The sequence below is a fragment of the Pteropus alecto genome, unplaced genomic scaffold (genome assembly GCF_000325575.1).
Source record: "Pteropus alecto unplaced genomic scaffold, ASM32557v1 scaffold20, whole genome shotgun sequence".
Lineage (NCBI taxonomy): Eukaryota > Metazoa > Chordata > Mammalia > Chiroptera > Pteropodidae > Pteropus > Pteropus alecto.
In genome coordinates this window covers 36,800,415-36,815,345 of record NW_006436298.1, presented here as the reverse complement: position 1 = coordinate 36,815,345, position 14,931 = coordinate 36,800,415, and the positions used below count along the sequence as shown (strand labels likewise).

At 36.3% G+C, this 14,931-nt stretch overlaps 1 protein-coding gene across 1 annotated transcript in view; it reads left to right on the top strand.

Annotated features, from left to right (window-relative positions):
• Positions 1 to 14,931, top strand: part of EPB41L4A (erythrocyte membrane protein band 4.1 like 4A) — a 209,250-nt gene that overhangs the window by 96,112 nt on the left and 98,207 nt on the right. Inside the window, exons 3-4 of the mRNA XM_015590363.2 lie at positions 3,360 to 3,411; positions 8,619 to 8,697. Coding sequence (XP_015445849.1) covers positions 3,360 to 3,411; positions 8,619 to 8,697 — 131 coding nt within the window. The remainder of the gene's footprint in view (positions 1 to 3,359; positions 3,412 to 8,618; positions 8,698 to 14,931) is intronic.

Genomic DNA, 14,931 nt, shown 5'->3' with positions numbered 1-14,931 from the left:
GCATTGTGTTGTGATTCTGTGTCTGTGTGTCTCCTGCTAGGCGTTCAGCACCTCGAGGTTAAGGGTAGGTCTCAGTCATCTTTGTTTTCCCACACTCCCCAGGACAAGGTCTGACATATCATAAAGAACATGTATGATGGATATTCCGTAAATGTTAAATGAATGGGATATTGTGTTCGTTGGCAATTTCTTGTGCCCTCTTTCTCATTAGTTATGGAATAGCTGCCTGATGTGTTTCATGATGATCAGCCATGCTATGTTTGATTGCTTGTTGATAATGAGTGGTGACAAGTGCCTCATAGTATGGCTGCTTTGGTCTTAAGGTCGTTTCTTTTCCTTGGTTGAGTGTAAGTGGGTTTTACAATTTGAGATGTTAGCTTATGAAATCTGGTGGCTCGTGTTTATTATTTATATTCTGCGGCATTTACCATCATCTGACCTCTGTAATTCTGGATATCCATTTGGATCAAATGAGATTTATGCGTGGCGAGCGCTGCATTGATGCTTAGCATATCTGATGTGCAGTGTGCCGATCGAACCGCCTTTGACTGAGTCTTGACTTTTTTTTTTTTTTTTGCTGCACAATTGTAATTTCTAACTCATCTCAGAACCTTCATTATACTTTTCACCTCACAAATCAGATTGCTCTAAGGAAAGAGATTTATTTTAAAAGTGTAGAGATTATCATTAATATAAAAATTTTTAGTAGGTCAACTAATCTTTACTGTTACATTTAATTAAAAGTTTCCTTTCTGTTTTCTTTATTTAGTTTTTTAATAACTGAAAAACATTCTGGAGGCAAAAAAAAATATCGGTTTGAGGAATCTGTAAAGTTGTTTTTTGGTGATGATGTTAGAAGGAGAGATTAAGAAGCTTTCTTCCAATTTCTGTTTTCTACTAATTTCAGTATGAGATGAGATAGTAGTAAAACCAGAGACTGCTTCCCTTCCCTTTCCTTCCCTCTTTCTTGTCCTAGGCACTTACTGAGTCCTCATATATCAGTGTGGTATAAGGCCTAAAATTAAGACCTAATATGCATACCTTGACATCTGGGGGACACTGGGAGAGTCACTACGGGTTCAACTCCAAGTCCCCTCCTTAAAGCGCTCTCATGGGTAGGGTCCCCTCCACAAATAACCCTCTAGGACCCCAGCCAGCTCACATCTCGATTTTGGCCTTGTGAAACTTGGAGAAAAGAAACCAGCTGATCTATAGAACTTGGAGATTATAAATGGGTATCATTGTAAGCTGCTAAGCTTCTGCTACTTAGGCAGCAATAGAAATCTAATGCAAGTGTTTATTTAAAATTTTTCTCAACAACAAATTTATTCCTCACAGTTCTGAAGGCAAGTGTTAAACATGGCTAGTTGTGTGTGTTTTCCTTGGTTTTATCCTCTTTGAAAAATCCAAGGGATAGTATTATTTAACATGAATGGCAAGAAACAGCCCATCCACCTAAAGTTTCTATTTCATGAGGAGCATCCATAGCTTTATATACCTAGAAGAAAGGGTCTGCTCTCTGTCTAACACACGACTTAGCATTTGGGCTGATTTTACTCTACTTGGATGAATCAGTGTTTCCTTACGAACCATTATTTTAACAGCAAAGCCATATCTCTAGTCACCGTGGGCTCCAAAAGCAGGTCATTGATTATAGCCTCTGCTTCAAATATCTTTTTTATTTTAAAAGTGAGTGAGTGTAGACCTTCAAAAAATTGAGATGTGATTAGGAGCAAAATAATAAACATTGTTGTTAGTTGCTATATATATAACTTTATTTTTTAAACAGTTGGAAAACTGAAACTGCCTTATGAGTAGCAAATAGTGAAGATTATAGATGCACATGAATAGAGTTTAGTCCTGTAATAAAATCTTATAATAAAATGATTATGACATATATTTAGTATGACTAATTATTATTATATTCATTGTAATTAGGAATAAAAGGTAAGAGGATTGCAAAAAAACTATTATAATAAGTATTTGTAATTATTGCTACTGTTGTATAGCGGAGCAAGCATTTCCGCCTTCGATGGAGGGGCAGAGCCGAGAAGAAGGAACTAGGCAGGAAGGTTCTCTTGGACCCCTTTTCCGACCTGTGATTCCTGATTCCTGACTCAGAAGTGTCAGGAGAGTGAGCATGTTTTACTAGGGTGAACTGAGAGTGCTGGCAATGCAGTGGCTCAAGGTGGGCCAGCTTCACCTCCCTGCTGTCAGAACTGCCCCTTCTTCATTCAGGAATGTGAGAAAATGGAAGCTGCTTAGCTGGGTTCTTGGGATCGCCAGCATTTGTCAAGGACAGCTGGGGAGAGGTTCCGCTTTACCCTCCCCTGACCCTCTAGGGCTCCGGAATCCCTTCGACCGTGTGCTTCTAGGGGAACCCGGATGTCCCTCCGTGCTTCTCCCTTGCTCTTTCCCCGGATGGAGATGAGGCTAAAGGCTAAAGGCTTGTTTCTTTTTCTTTCAGTGAAAAGGAGGGGATTTAAAGGAAGACCTCTCCCCAGGGCCAAAAGTTCTCCCATCACTGTCTGAAATTCTGTTCATTAAAGATGAATTGGAATTAATAAGCAAGTACCTCAGGCTGGCTAAAGGCACAATAGGAATGAGCCTCACACCTTAATAATAATCATCATTAGTGAATATTACGTACTTTGTATGAGCCAGGGGCTGTTCCAAAGGCTTTACATGAATTAACTTATTTAATCCTCACAGCAAGCCAGAGGAAGTTTCAGAGATGTCCAGTATCTTGGTCCATGTTACATAGTTCTGATGAGAGGAGAGCCAGGATGGAATCCAGCTGGGTGGGCGCTGGGATCTGGACCATCCTCAGCCACTGTACCGAGCAGCCTGTCCCAAATAGGTGATGAGGGTTTCATTTAATTTGATCTCTTTCCTCCTTACCTCTAGCAGTGACACCTATAAAGAACGGGACTGGAAGTGAGGAAGGTAAAGACCTTTTAGGGGGAGATGTGGCTGCAGGGAGTTGCGATAGGGACTTTGGAAAACAGACTTGGGAGGCATTCTCTGTGGCCATTGTTTTCCCACCAAAAGCAGTAAGTCGGTCACTCATTAGCATCTTGATATTGCTGATCTTATAATCAGTACGAGAATTCAACTAAGAACCCAGCGAGTACTGTCTCTCTTCTCTTCTCTTCTCTGCTGCTTTCCAAACATTGACATCATTTATCTTTTAATGTTTGGCTGCAGAAAGCTCTTCTGTATGTTATGTGTATATGATAAAGTAAATGCTTTATTTATTATTTAAATGTCATTTAAAATAACACTTTGCAAATGCTCTTGAAGTGAAGGCCAATGAAAAGCAACTAATTTCTATAATTACCCTTTTCTTCCTCACACAGTATTGGCTGGATCCTACAAAAACCCTCGCTGAACACAAAGAACTGATCAACAGTAGGTATCTAATTTTAACTTCGTTAAGGGGTGCCTTGAAAATGATGTAATGTCCAGGATTAGTTGGATGCAGAAACAGGCTTTCAAACTACAGGGGTGAGTACTAGTTCTCATGTGCCAGAATATGGAAATTGATGTGCATACATTGACTGGTCTCTGCAAACTCTGATTAAATTTGAGTTGATAAAGACTCTGATACTAGATCTTAGTATTGATATTTGCTTGGGCTATGCTTGTTCTTGACTTTAGTCTGTGATTTTTCTAGTTGCTTGTCTTTAAATTTTCACCTTAAAAGAGAAAAGACAGAGAGGCACTGTTTCAGCAAAAGTGGATATCCAACCTTTTAAAATGCTTGAGTTTCTTGGGTTAAGAAGTGGTTTGTCACACTGTTTAGTTTGCTGAGTCAATAATTAAGAAATGCCCTTGCGACCTGAAAGATTTCAGTGGCTTCAGAAAGGACCCATCTATTCTGCTTTAGGTTTTGTAAATATGAATCTTACTACTAAGTGACTCAGTATAATTAAAGTTATATTTATTAACCTTAATTTCCGTAACCCAAGTTTTTATTTATAAATACGTGTGCACGCATGCATACCTGTACTCGTGGTCCTTAAGTATGCAAAAGAGTAGTTATTTTTAAAAGACTATCTTTAAAAACTATTGTAAAATTTACTATTTTAAACTTTTTGAGTGTAAATTCAGTGACATTAAGTACACTCACATTGCAACTGACACCACTGTCCATCTCCAAAACTTCGTCATCCTCTCAAACTAGAAACTCTGCTCTCATTAAACTGTTATGCTTTAATGTGCAAATGATTGCTAATAAGACCTAGTGGTTTCTTGTGGCCCTATTACCCCCATTCTGCATCTGTACTTTCCATGTATATTGGCTCATTTCTTGTGGTAAAATTGGTTGCATGGTGCTTCAGGGACCCCAAGGACAGGAGCATACAGTAAGAATAAAACACCTATATTATAATGGAAGAGAGATTATTTAACTGAACAATACATGGTCTTTATATCTTATCTCATGAGATAGTTTGATAATTAATGAAGGAGAGTGGCTCTCAACATCTCTAGTAGATTAGTCAGAAGGAATATCTGTAAAAATGACAGAATACTTGCTAGTCACCAAGATTCTCATAGGTAAGTCTTGATTTATCCCTGTGCTAATGGAAGACACTTTATTAATCATTAAAAGCCTTGAAATTAGTCTTCACAAAAGGTAGATTAGAGGATTCCCAGTTTCCGGCTTCTGTATTTTATATAAAGTAAAACAGTATTAACTTAGCTTACGTAAAGATTTCTTAAAGGTCAACTCTGTGGAAAGACATGGATTCAAGACAATAACTTGGAGACTGATTTTTATAGTCAGTCTTAGAATAGGAAGCCAAAAAATATCTGGCTAGACATATTCTCTCTCCTAAATGTTCATTTCCATAGCCTTTGACTGGACTATAAAACAGTGATATAAATGAAAGTATTTGCTTACTCTGAAAGGTATTATAATTTTTTCCCCCGAAAGGCTGTATGGAATAGCAGCGAGAAAGCACTGAACTCTAAGTATTAGCAAACTTGGTTCTTAGTTTGTGATCTCTGTGATCTTAGGCAAGCTACTTACCTCCTTGGTGCTTCACCTTCCTTACATATGTTACGAGGCAGTTGTTGAGAATCAAATGTTTAGGAAACATTTTTGTACTTTATTAAATGCAATCAAATGGTAATGATGCCTTATACTTAGAACTCAAGCCATTTTATATATGTAATGGGAATTGGAGGGCCAATTTGGGCCACAGGTCCTTTAAGAAAATTAGCCCAAATCAAATGCTTTTAATTTTGTATTTTTCAAACTTCTACATAACGGCTCATCACTAAACACGTTTGAAGTGGCTGGGCTTGGTCAGTAGGGTGTAATCTGCCATGTTCCAGAGAATAAAAGCAGCTCTGCTCTCTGGACAAGGCCTCCTTTTCTTTGTGCACTGTCTCAGCAACAGCAGAAGCAGTGTCTGTGCTCCTGCCACCCCCAGACGCTAACCCCAGAGGCCTGCGGCGCAGGCCGACCCATCTGCTTAGTAACACAGACCTTGATTGACAAAGATGGATCAGCAGAGGGTAGACTTCCTGGCTCTTCTAAATATTTCATAGTCTGTGCCTCCCTGACATCTCTGTGCAGGGGTGGAGGTGTGTTTGTCAGAAACACAAATACAGCGATTAACTAAACGTAGAAATCAAGTATACGGAATCAACTCTAATGACAGAAAATTAAAACAAAATTTCTTTTAAAACATAGCTTTTAAAGAAGCTCTAGAGTAAGGGGTGCCTATACAGGACGGCATAGATGAGGGGAGAGGAGCGGGGCCCTAGTCTCATTTGTCTTCTGTATACCCGGAACAGGGCTTTGGGGTTCTACAAACAGTATATGTGTGTCATAATAATAATAATAACGATACAGTTCGTATGTTATAAATGCATTATGGATTTATTGTCTTTTGTTCTATTTAATTTTCTTGCCCTAACTTCTAAATTTGGGACTTCATTTACTCAGTTAAAAATGAAAATAGAAAGACTGAAGTTACTTTATGTCAATTACACAGTATCAGAGACTGGGGATCACATGTGTAGGTGGAAGTATTTTTACTAAGATGCACACTTAATATCTATTTTTATGTGTGTGGGAGAGCTTCTGTTTAAGAAAAAAGACTAGAAACTATGACCACCAATTGGTGCAGCAGATTACAAGTCCATTTCAAAACAATTTTAATATATGATCTTGTTAACACACTGCTCAGAAGTATATAATTTTGCAAACAGTGCAGGTTAGATTCACATCCTCTGAAATAGAAATATTTCTAGTAAAAGTATAATATAATGCGGTTGGCACTCCATGGGGCTTGTGTCCCCGTTCACAATATGAATGTTTAATTATAGTTTATATTTGTCCATGTAGGTACAATTTCAGGCTTTGCTTCATATATATTTGGTATTGGTGCATGTAGTTCTTGTGTATGTGGTAAATGACTGAGATGAGAATTGTCTTCTTAAATATATAAGAACACATTCTTAGATTAGAAAAGTTTAAGAATGAGACAGTAGTGAGATTAATCCTACCACATAGTCTCACCGATGATTTTTTTTTCTTAAACAGAAGAGATATACATGGTAAGATATTTCTAACATAGCAGTTTTGCTAAGAGAGTAGAATAAAATATTCTCACGGGGGAAAAAAGGTAAATATATATGGGATCGTATGTGTTAATTAACTAGGTGGGAGGAATCCTTTCATAATGTATACATCTATCAAATCATCACATTGAACATTTTAAATACCTTACAGTTTGTCAATTTACCTCAATAAAGCTGGAAAAAAAAAACCTTTCTAGTCCCTCTCCCCAAAGTTTACCACTGTTAGTAATTTCTTATGTATTCTAGGGGAAACATTTTAACAAATAGCTTTCTTTTTCACAAAAGGGCTAGTATTTCTGCAGTCAGAAATATAGATTGGTGCTCTTTCCCCGTCTGCACCTGGAGTTCTCCCTCTGCCCATTTAAGAGGTTACTTGGCTCCGTACGCTCATGTCCTTTGCTTCACTTAAACGTCCACCTGCTGCTGAGCATTTAAGTTGTTTCCAGTTTTTTGCAGATTTTTCTTGCTACATTTTGCAATAATTAGTGATAGGTGGATGGCTTTTCAAGCCATTTATTTTGTTTATTTATAATCTTCATTATGAAAAAAATACATGAATGTTATAGAAAATGTGAAAAATGAAAAAATTATAAATTAATAAAAATTGTGCATAACCTCACTAACCAGAGAAGAGAACCGGCAACATTCTGGTGTATTCGGTCCTTTTTTCCTGTATTTACGAACACGTAGACCCATATGTATATAGATTCCCGCATAGTTGAAGTCCTACTGTCATACGGTTCTGACCCTGTTTTTTTCCATTTCATATTTTCTTGTGTCTTTAGAAAATCTTGGTGAGTATAATTTTTTAAACAACTCTATTTGTATCACTTTCGCATAAAAATTATTTACATTTAAGGTGTACAACTTGATGTTTTGATGTGTGTATACATTGTGAAATGATCAGCACAATCAAGGTAAATAACTTAGCTATCACCTCTGTATAGTTACCAGTGTGTGAGGTGCGTGTGTGAGATTTAAGATTTGTCCTCTTAGCAAATTTCAAGTATGCATTACAGTATCTTAACTATCATCACCATGTTGTACCCTAAGTCCCCAGAATTCATTCATCTTGCATAACTGAAACTTTATACCCTTTGAGTAACATCTTTTCATTTTCCTCTCCCCAGCCCCTGGCAACCACCATTCTACTCTCTGCATCTATGTATGCGACTATGTTAGATTCCACATATAAGTGAGATCGGGCAGTGTGTGTGTGTGTGTGTGTGTGTGTGTGTGTGTGTGTGTGTGTCTTAGTCTTATTTTACCTAACATAATGTTGTCTAAGTTCATCCATGTTTTCTTAAATGGGAAGATTTCTTTCTTTTTTCTTGCTGAATTATATGCCTCTTCCTGTCCCTGCCCCCCTCTCTCTCTGTGTACGTGTACCACATTTTATTTATCCATTTTTTTCATTGGTGGACACTTAGGTATCTTGACTATTATGAATAATGCTGCAATGAACATGAGGGTACAGATATCTCTTCAAGATTCCGATTTCATTTCCTTTGGATAAATACCCCGTAGTGGCATGGCTGGGTCATACGGTAGTTCTCTTTTTTAATTTTTGAGGAATTTTCATACTGTTTTCCATTATGGCTGTATCAACTTACATTCCACCACCAGTGTCCAGGGGTTCTCTTTTTTTTACATCCTCATCAACACTTTTGTCTTTTTGATAGTAGTCATTTTTATAGGTGTGAGGTGATATATCATTGTGGTTTTGATTTGCATTTCTCTGATAAGGAGTGATGTTAAGTACCTTTTCATATATTTGTTGGCTATTTGTATGTTTTCTTTAGAAAAATGTCTATTTAGGTCTTTGCCCATTTTTTAATTGGGTTATTTGTTGCTATTGAGTTGTATGAATTCCTCACATATTTTGGATGTTAACCCCTTATCTAGTATATGGTTTGCAAATATTTTTGGTGAGTGTAATTTTTAATAGTTGTATAATAATATACTATTACATCAACTAATTTATAATATGAAATTTAATTATTTTCTATTTCTTATTTTAGCTGGACCTCCATATACTTTGTATTTTGGTATTAAATTCTATGCTGATGATCCATGTAAGCTTAAAGAAGAAATAACCAGGTACAGTATTTACTTTGCTTTTGAACAGTACATGTACGGCTTATACAAAAGGCTTTATTTAAAACGAATTGGGGTCAAACATTTGGATGTATGTCTACCTGCATTTTGTAATGCACTCCTGTGAGAGTTAAATTTAGACTAGTGTTGCATGAGGCAGATCAATGGCTGATGATAGAGGTGTTTGAACAATGGCATGAACCTGGGTGATACGATGATAGATTTTGCATCTGCTGTGATGTGATGTTTCTGTATCATTATTGTGAAAGATGCATTCAGCCTTTGTAGTCATGTAAAAGTAACTGTTTGAACTGTGTAAAGGAAGAGTATTTTGATGCTCAGTTTGTATATGTAAATATAAATTTGAAGAGCCAGTCATTTCTCTTTAATTGGTTGTAGCTTAAATATCATCTGTCCAGGGGTTTCATTTATCTCTGTAGGAAATGAAAAATTGCTTTTGGTATTTTATGATGTATCATTTCACCTTTGTCATCGAATGTTTTATTTCATTTAAGACAGAATTTTCAATTGATATTGGTTCTGTTGTTAAATAGCCCATGCCAACGTTTGAAAGTGGCTTATAAAGAGCAAATAATAGTGTTATGTTTTTCATTTATTCCACTTGTGACTTGATTGCACATGGTAGCAAAAAACAAAAGTGTTTTTCTTAACTTAACTCTAAGTGGTCAGCTTTCTTAGTAAACCCCTATCATTGGCTTAAGTAAAGCCTAATGTGTTATTCAAAAAATTTGAAGTCTTATCTTTGATAACTAAGGTGGTCTGTGGTTTTGTTCCTATTCCATCTTTTCATCTTTTCCCTTAGATGTTGTTTTGTCTTGATTCTGGACTGCACACAGAAGAGTGAGAGAGGGTAGGCTAATTGGACGTTTTCTATTCCACTCTGAAGTGCTATAATTAGGCCTCATTTTTAGAACTGTGCTGATGTCTGTATTCACATCTTCCATCACCACATTGTTAGTGAACATTTGAAAAGCAGGGCTGCTCTTTCAAGTTTTCCACGAGCATACCTCTGTGAGAGAAAGGCCGTTGTGTTGGGGAGATGTCAAAGAGTGGGGTTGTATTTACGTTAGAGTTTCATGAATAGTCTTTGCAGTCAAGAGGAATTTCTGAATCCTGGGCTCATGAGTCTGAGTAGTATAAAAATGCATTTATATCTGTAATTCATTAGGGAATTGCAAGGGAACATTTTATGAATATATAGGAAGTCCTTTATTTTGAGTTTGTCAGTAACTGCTCTGTGCCTCAGTTTCCTCAACTGTAAAATTGAGATTTTTGTAAGCATTCCATGGGATAATGTATGTGCAGTTCTCATACAGTTGACCCTTGAACAACAGGGATTTGAACTGCATGGGTTCACTTATATGTGTGTGGTTTTTTTTCGGTAAATACTGTAGATGCATTTTCTCTTCCTTATGATTTTCTTAATAACATTTTCTTTTTACTAGCTTACTTTATTTTAATACAGTATATAATACATAAAACATCCAACATATGTTAATTGACTATGTTATCATTAAGACTTCTGGTCAGCAGTAGGTTATTAATAGTTAAGTTTTAAAAGAGTCAGAAGTTATACGTGGAGTTTCAACAGCGTGGGGGTTGATAACCTAATCTCCATACTGTTCAAGGGTTAATTGTAGTTGGTTATGTTTTCTTATGGCAAGTGTCAGCACTCATTATTTCCTTTTCTCCTTGTTTTGGCAGTTCAGCAGAGTTACATCTTAAATGAGGGTTAGGTTCCAAAAGATAAGTGATTTAGTGTTAAGGAAGAAAAAGAGAAGTGCTTTATAATGCATTATTTCACACCTGGTCACCAAATATTAATGATGAACAGACATTTCGCTTCAGAATCTACTGACAGCTTGTTAACAGAATACATGGATTTGTGTGTTATGCACAACCCCACAAAATATTCAATACCACCTGTCTTTCCTCAAGTATTAGACCAGATCATGTAGTTAAGAACCAGATGACATAATTGACTTACAGGTAGTGGCCATGATCTATAATAATTTATTTTTATTGCTCAAAACATATGGTTGGGTTTAGGTAAGTTAAATGTACATTTAAATGTGATATCACTATATATTTATTCTTGGTACGTCTTGAAGATAAAGTCATTGATTTGCATGAATATGTTAACTTAAATAGGTAGGCATGATGGACCTTAAAAAGGGAGTCGTTTACACGAGATAATTTTGGCAAAAGCAGGAATAGTACTCACCCCTCCCCCCCCATATATGCTGGAAAAAGTCTATTTAGGTAAGCATTTTCAAGTCGAACATTTATTTGCTTCAATTCTATTGAAAAATTTTCTGGCCTACTCTGTATTGGCTCTTAGGTTGTTTATAATTTTTTGATATGAAAAATAATACTGTGGTAAACATGCTTATTCCTATTCTTCCACATATATATATTTTTTTGGTAATTATGCCATTTCATACATATTATACAGACCTCTTTCACAATTGAACTCATTTGTTTTACTCTTGCATGGTATTTCATAATATATTTAACTATGGGATGACTCTCTAGTTTGTTTCCTTTTTTAAAATTGTAGATAATGCTGCATTGAATCTTCTCATGTACATATATGACCATACTAGATACAGTATTCCAGAAGGACGTTGTATTTAGAAAAACAAAACAAAATTAGAGGTGAATGGGATACACAAGAAAGTAAAATTCCAGACCATGAGAAATGTAAGTTAAAGAATCATATCAACTTGGAGTACTTGTTAGGTGCTCCTGTTTTCTGAACTAAAGTTAAGAGAACTGCAGGGTCACATATCCTAACCTCCACCCTTGTAGAACATTCCTGATATGTCAGCGTGATTCTTTATAAACGTTTTAAAGATAGGAAACCTTACTGCCTTGTAAAACAATAGGAAATTCAATAAGAAATAAACTCCTGGAACTTCTGTCATTAGTAGTAGGTTTTCTTTCTAGGTCTGTGCAGAATAAATGTAATCTTTCTTCTCTTTTTTCTGTCTTTTAAGTAATTCCAGACCTCATGACATTTGTCAATCTTATTTTCAACTCAAAATATTATGACAGTCTTCCATGTATTTTATGTCATTCATAGCTCTGTATCTTCTGTAGATTTGATCAGCATAACACACATACTGGTTAAGAAGACACGCTTTAGAATCAGAAAGGCTGAGATTTGCATCCTTGCTCTGGCACTCACTAGTTGTACAATCTTGAGAAGATTACCTAACCTTTTTAAAGCCTGTTTTCTCATCTGTAAATGGAATTAAAGTATTTCTTCAGAAAGATGACTGGAGGAATATGCAAGTAAAGTAAAAGTGTAAGTGTTCAGTAGATGATGGGTTAGCTAAAATGGAAATAATGATAATTATTTCGTTTTCAAATTATTGATTATAGAACTAGAGAGGAAAAGACCAACTTGGAGCCTGGAGAGAGGTATTCCAGGTTAAAGTCAATCCTCTAATCAGAACTTTCCAGGTTTGTTATTCATTTAATTCTGAATCATCCTACTACTGCCTTCTAGTCTGCATTTCTTAAATTTGTATAAAAAGACAAAATTCACTCACTCCCCTACCCTTCATTCGCTAACTACGTAGAACATTGTTTCAATGCACTGAGTACCAAGGAAATTTAGTAGTGACCAAAGGGAGGTATGGTTTCAGTTCTCCAGAAAGAAAGAGACAGAGAAACTGTCCATTGCTTTGCTGACAACCCTATCTGCGATGCCACTGAAATTTCCCTGAACTTCTAAGGCTCTAACAACTATTTCTAAAAAAGAAAAGAATGTTAGTTCCAGATGACATGTTCATAATGAACACTTTTTAGCTTCTAAAAACAGGTCTTTGATCTCAGAAGCTAAGCAGGGTTGGGCCTGGTTAGTACTTGGATGGGAGACCACCTAGGAAGACCAGGTCCTGTAGGCGTAAAAAATAAAAAATAAGGGATTGTAAGCAACAAGGTCTTTGCAATCTGTGAGGTCAACCAAGGGTTACCTCGCCTAAAAATATGAATAAATACAATAAAAAATAAAAGAAGGTCTTTGTTTTTTAGTTTGTTTTGTAATATTTTGTTGTATTTTCTGGGGATTGACATTAGGCTTATCAATTTTATTATTATTGTCTTGGGAATCCATATTATTCACTTTGTGAAGATTAGCTTGTTTTACCTTCTTTGCCAGCTGAGTGGCCTTCAGTTACATACCTACTTCTGGAGCCCCTGTTTCCTTCTCTAAGTGAAGAGAATGGTCTTCACTTAGAGAAGGAAACAGGGTTGAGGTGAGGGTCACATTCCAGTATGGACGCAAAATAAATTTGTAAAAGTTAAAGGACTATACAAATAGAAAGTGATACTATTGCTATTTGTTCCTATATTATAATCATCACTGTTAAGCTTCTGAGGCACAAGTGTTATTCCAGATCTTCTTTGTCACTTTCTCTTGAGATTTATTGGATGCTTCCTCCACTCTCTTTCTTCTTAAGCCATGCATGCCATTTCCTCCACAGTGTTCAATATCATGTTATTATTTAAGCATTTTTTCCTCTGTCCATCACATTTAAGTTTAATCCAAAATGATTAGGCTCCCATTGTGTGCTGTGTTCCCTCTCTGTAGGGACATAAAGACACCCCTGCCTCCCGTTTAGGTAGGTACTCTCCTCTTCAATTCCTCAGTTACACATTCAACTGGCATCAGAAATCAAACTTCTGCTTGTCCCCACATCTTTCAGTTTCCTCATTAGGGTCTCAAGTCGCTGGAAGGTACACTTCAGGCTGCTTTGATGTGGGCATTTCTGGCCTTCTTTGGCCATGGAATCTCAGGAGAATCTTTGCTTTGGGCTCCTGAAAGAAGAGGGTCTCTCTTCTCCTTGTCTAAGCAAATCTCCTTTGCCCACTCTTCTTTCCTCTGATACTTGCTAAATTGTTAATGGTCCACAATGGCTTATACATACTTCGTGTCAGTTCAGTTCTTTTCATTGAACAGCAGGCAAACAGAAAACTGCGAGGCCAATATTTCAAACTCCTCTCTTATACTGGATGTAGTGTTGTGATGAGTGTTGGTGGAGGGAAGACAGACTATTTCTTCCCCGAGGCTCACAATCTAGTTTGGGAGAGAGTGCATATATACCGGTATACTAATTTACATAAAAAGATAAACAGTAGTTGCTCTGTGAAACCTCTGTTTTGTACCAGAATGTGTTTTGTAAAGCTTCCTTATTAAGTGGGTTATTTTTAGTCAGCATTTTTTTTTTTTTCTCCAATAAGGGCACAATATAACTAGGGTCACAATATAATTTATTATCTAAATCCTGACACTTTGGAGAATGATGAGGAGAGTTATAATAATTAGGCTCGTGTAATAGGCACAAACTAGAACCGTCCTAGGTAAACTGGAGTGCAGATTCACCCTAATTAAAACCAGAGATAAACAAGGAGTTAAGCATCTAATCATAGCCTTAATCAGAATGACACAGAAGACACAGCAACTCTAAATCTGGAATTTAAATGAAATTTTAAGTTGTACTGTATAAGTCCCATAAAATGGACAAAATATATAGTTAACTAAAAATAGAACCTGAGATATAATCAAGTGTTTAGCATATAAAAATAAGATTTTACTGTATCATAAATTTGTCTTGTATAAAACTATTACAATGCTTGCTGTCATTAAGATAAATTCCTAATTAAAAATAGTTTACCTGTCTTCTTCTATTTTAGTGGATTATTAATGCAACGACTTAAAGATCTTTTGGTATCTTTAAAAAGTAGGCTGTACAGGGAAATCTGAACATGTCTTTTTTTTTTTTTTTCTTCATGAATTTCTCAGAGACAGCAACGGTTTAGTTTTTTCCATTTTCATCTACCTCTTGACCGGCTCGTAATCATAGCCATCCATCAGGACAGCAGATCTTTATTGAGGAGCTATTGTGTGCTTATGGTGGGATACAGTCACCAGTGGGTTATGATTCCTGTTTTTTGTATGTTTGTCTTTCTCCGTGTTTCAGATCTGTCTTTTTCATCTCCCTCTGTTTCTCTTTCTCTTTCTCTTTAAAGCAAACTCTTGTGAGATTTAGGTCCTTCAGTTTCTGTATTTGGCAAAGGATTTAACTATCCAGTCGGATGTTATAAAAGTCTTAAATAGAGCAAGACAAATATGCATCTGTGACCCATTTCCGAAAAAAATACGCTTCAGGAAAAGAAATTCCAAGTTAACACTAGGGGAAGAGAGAG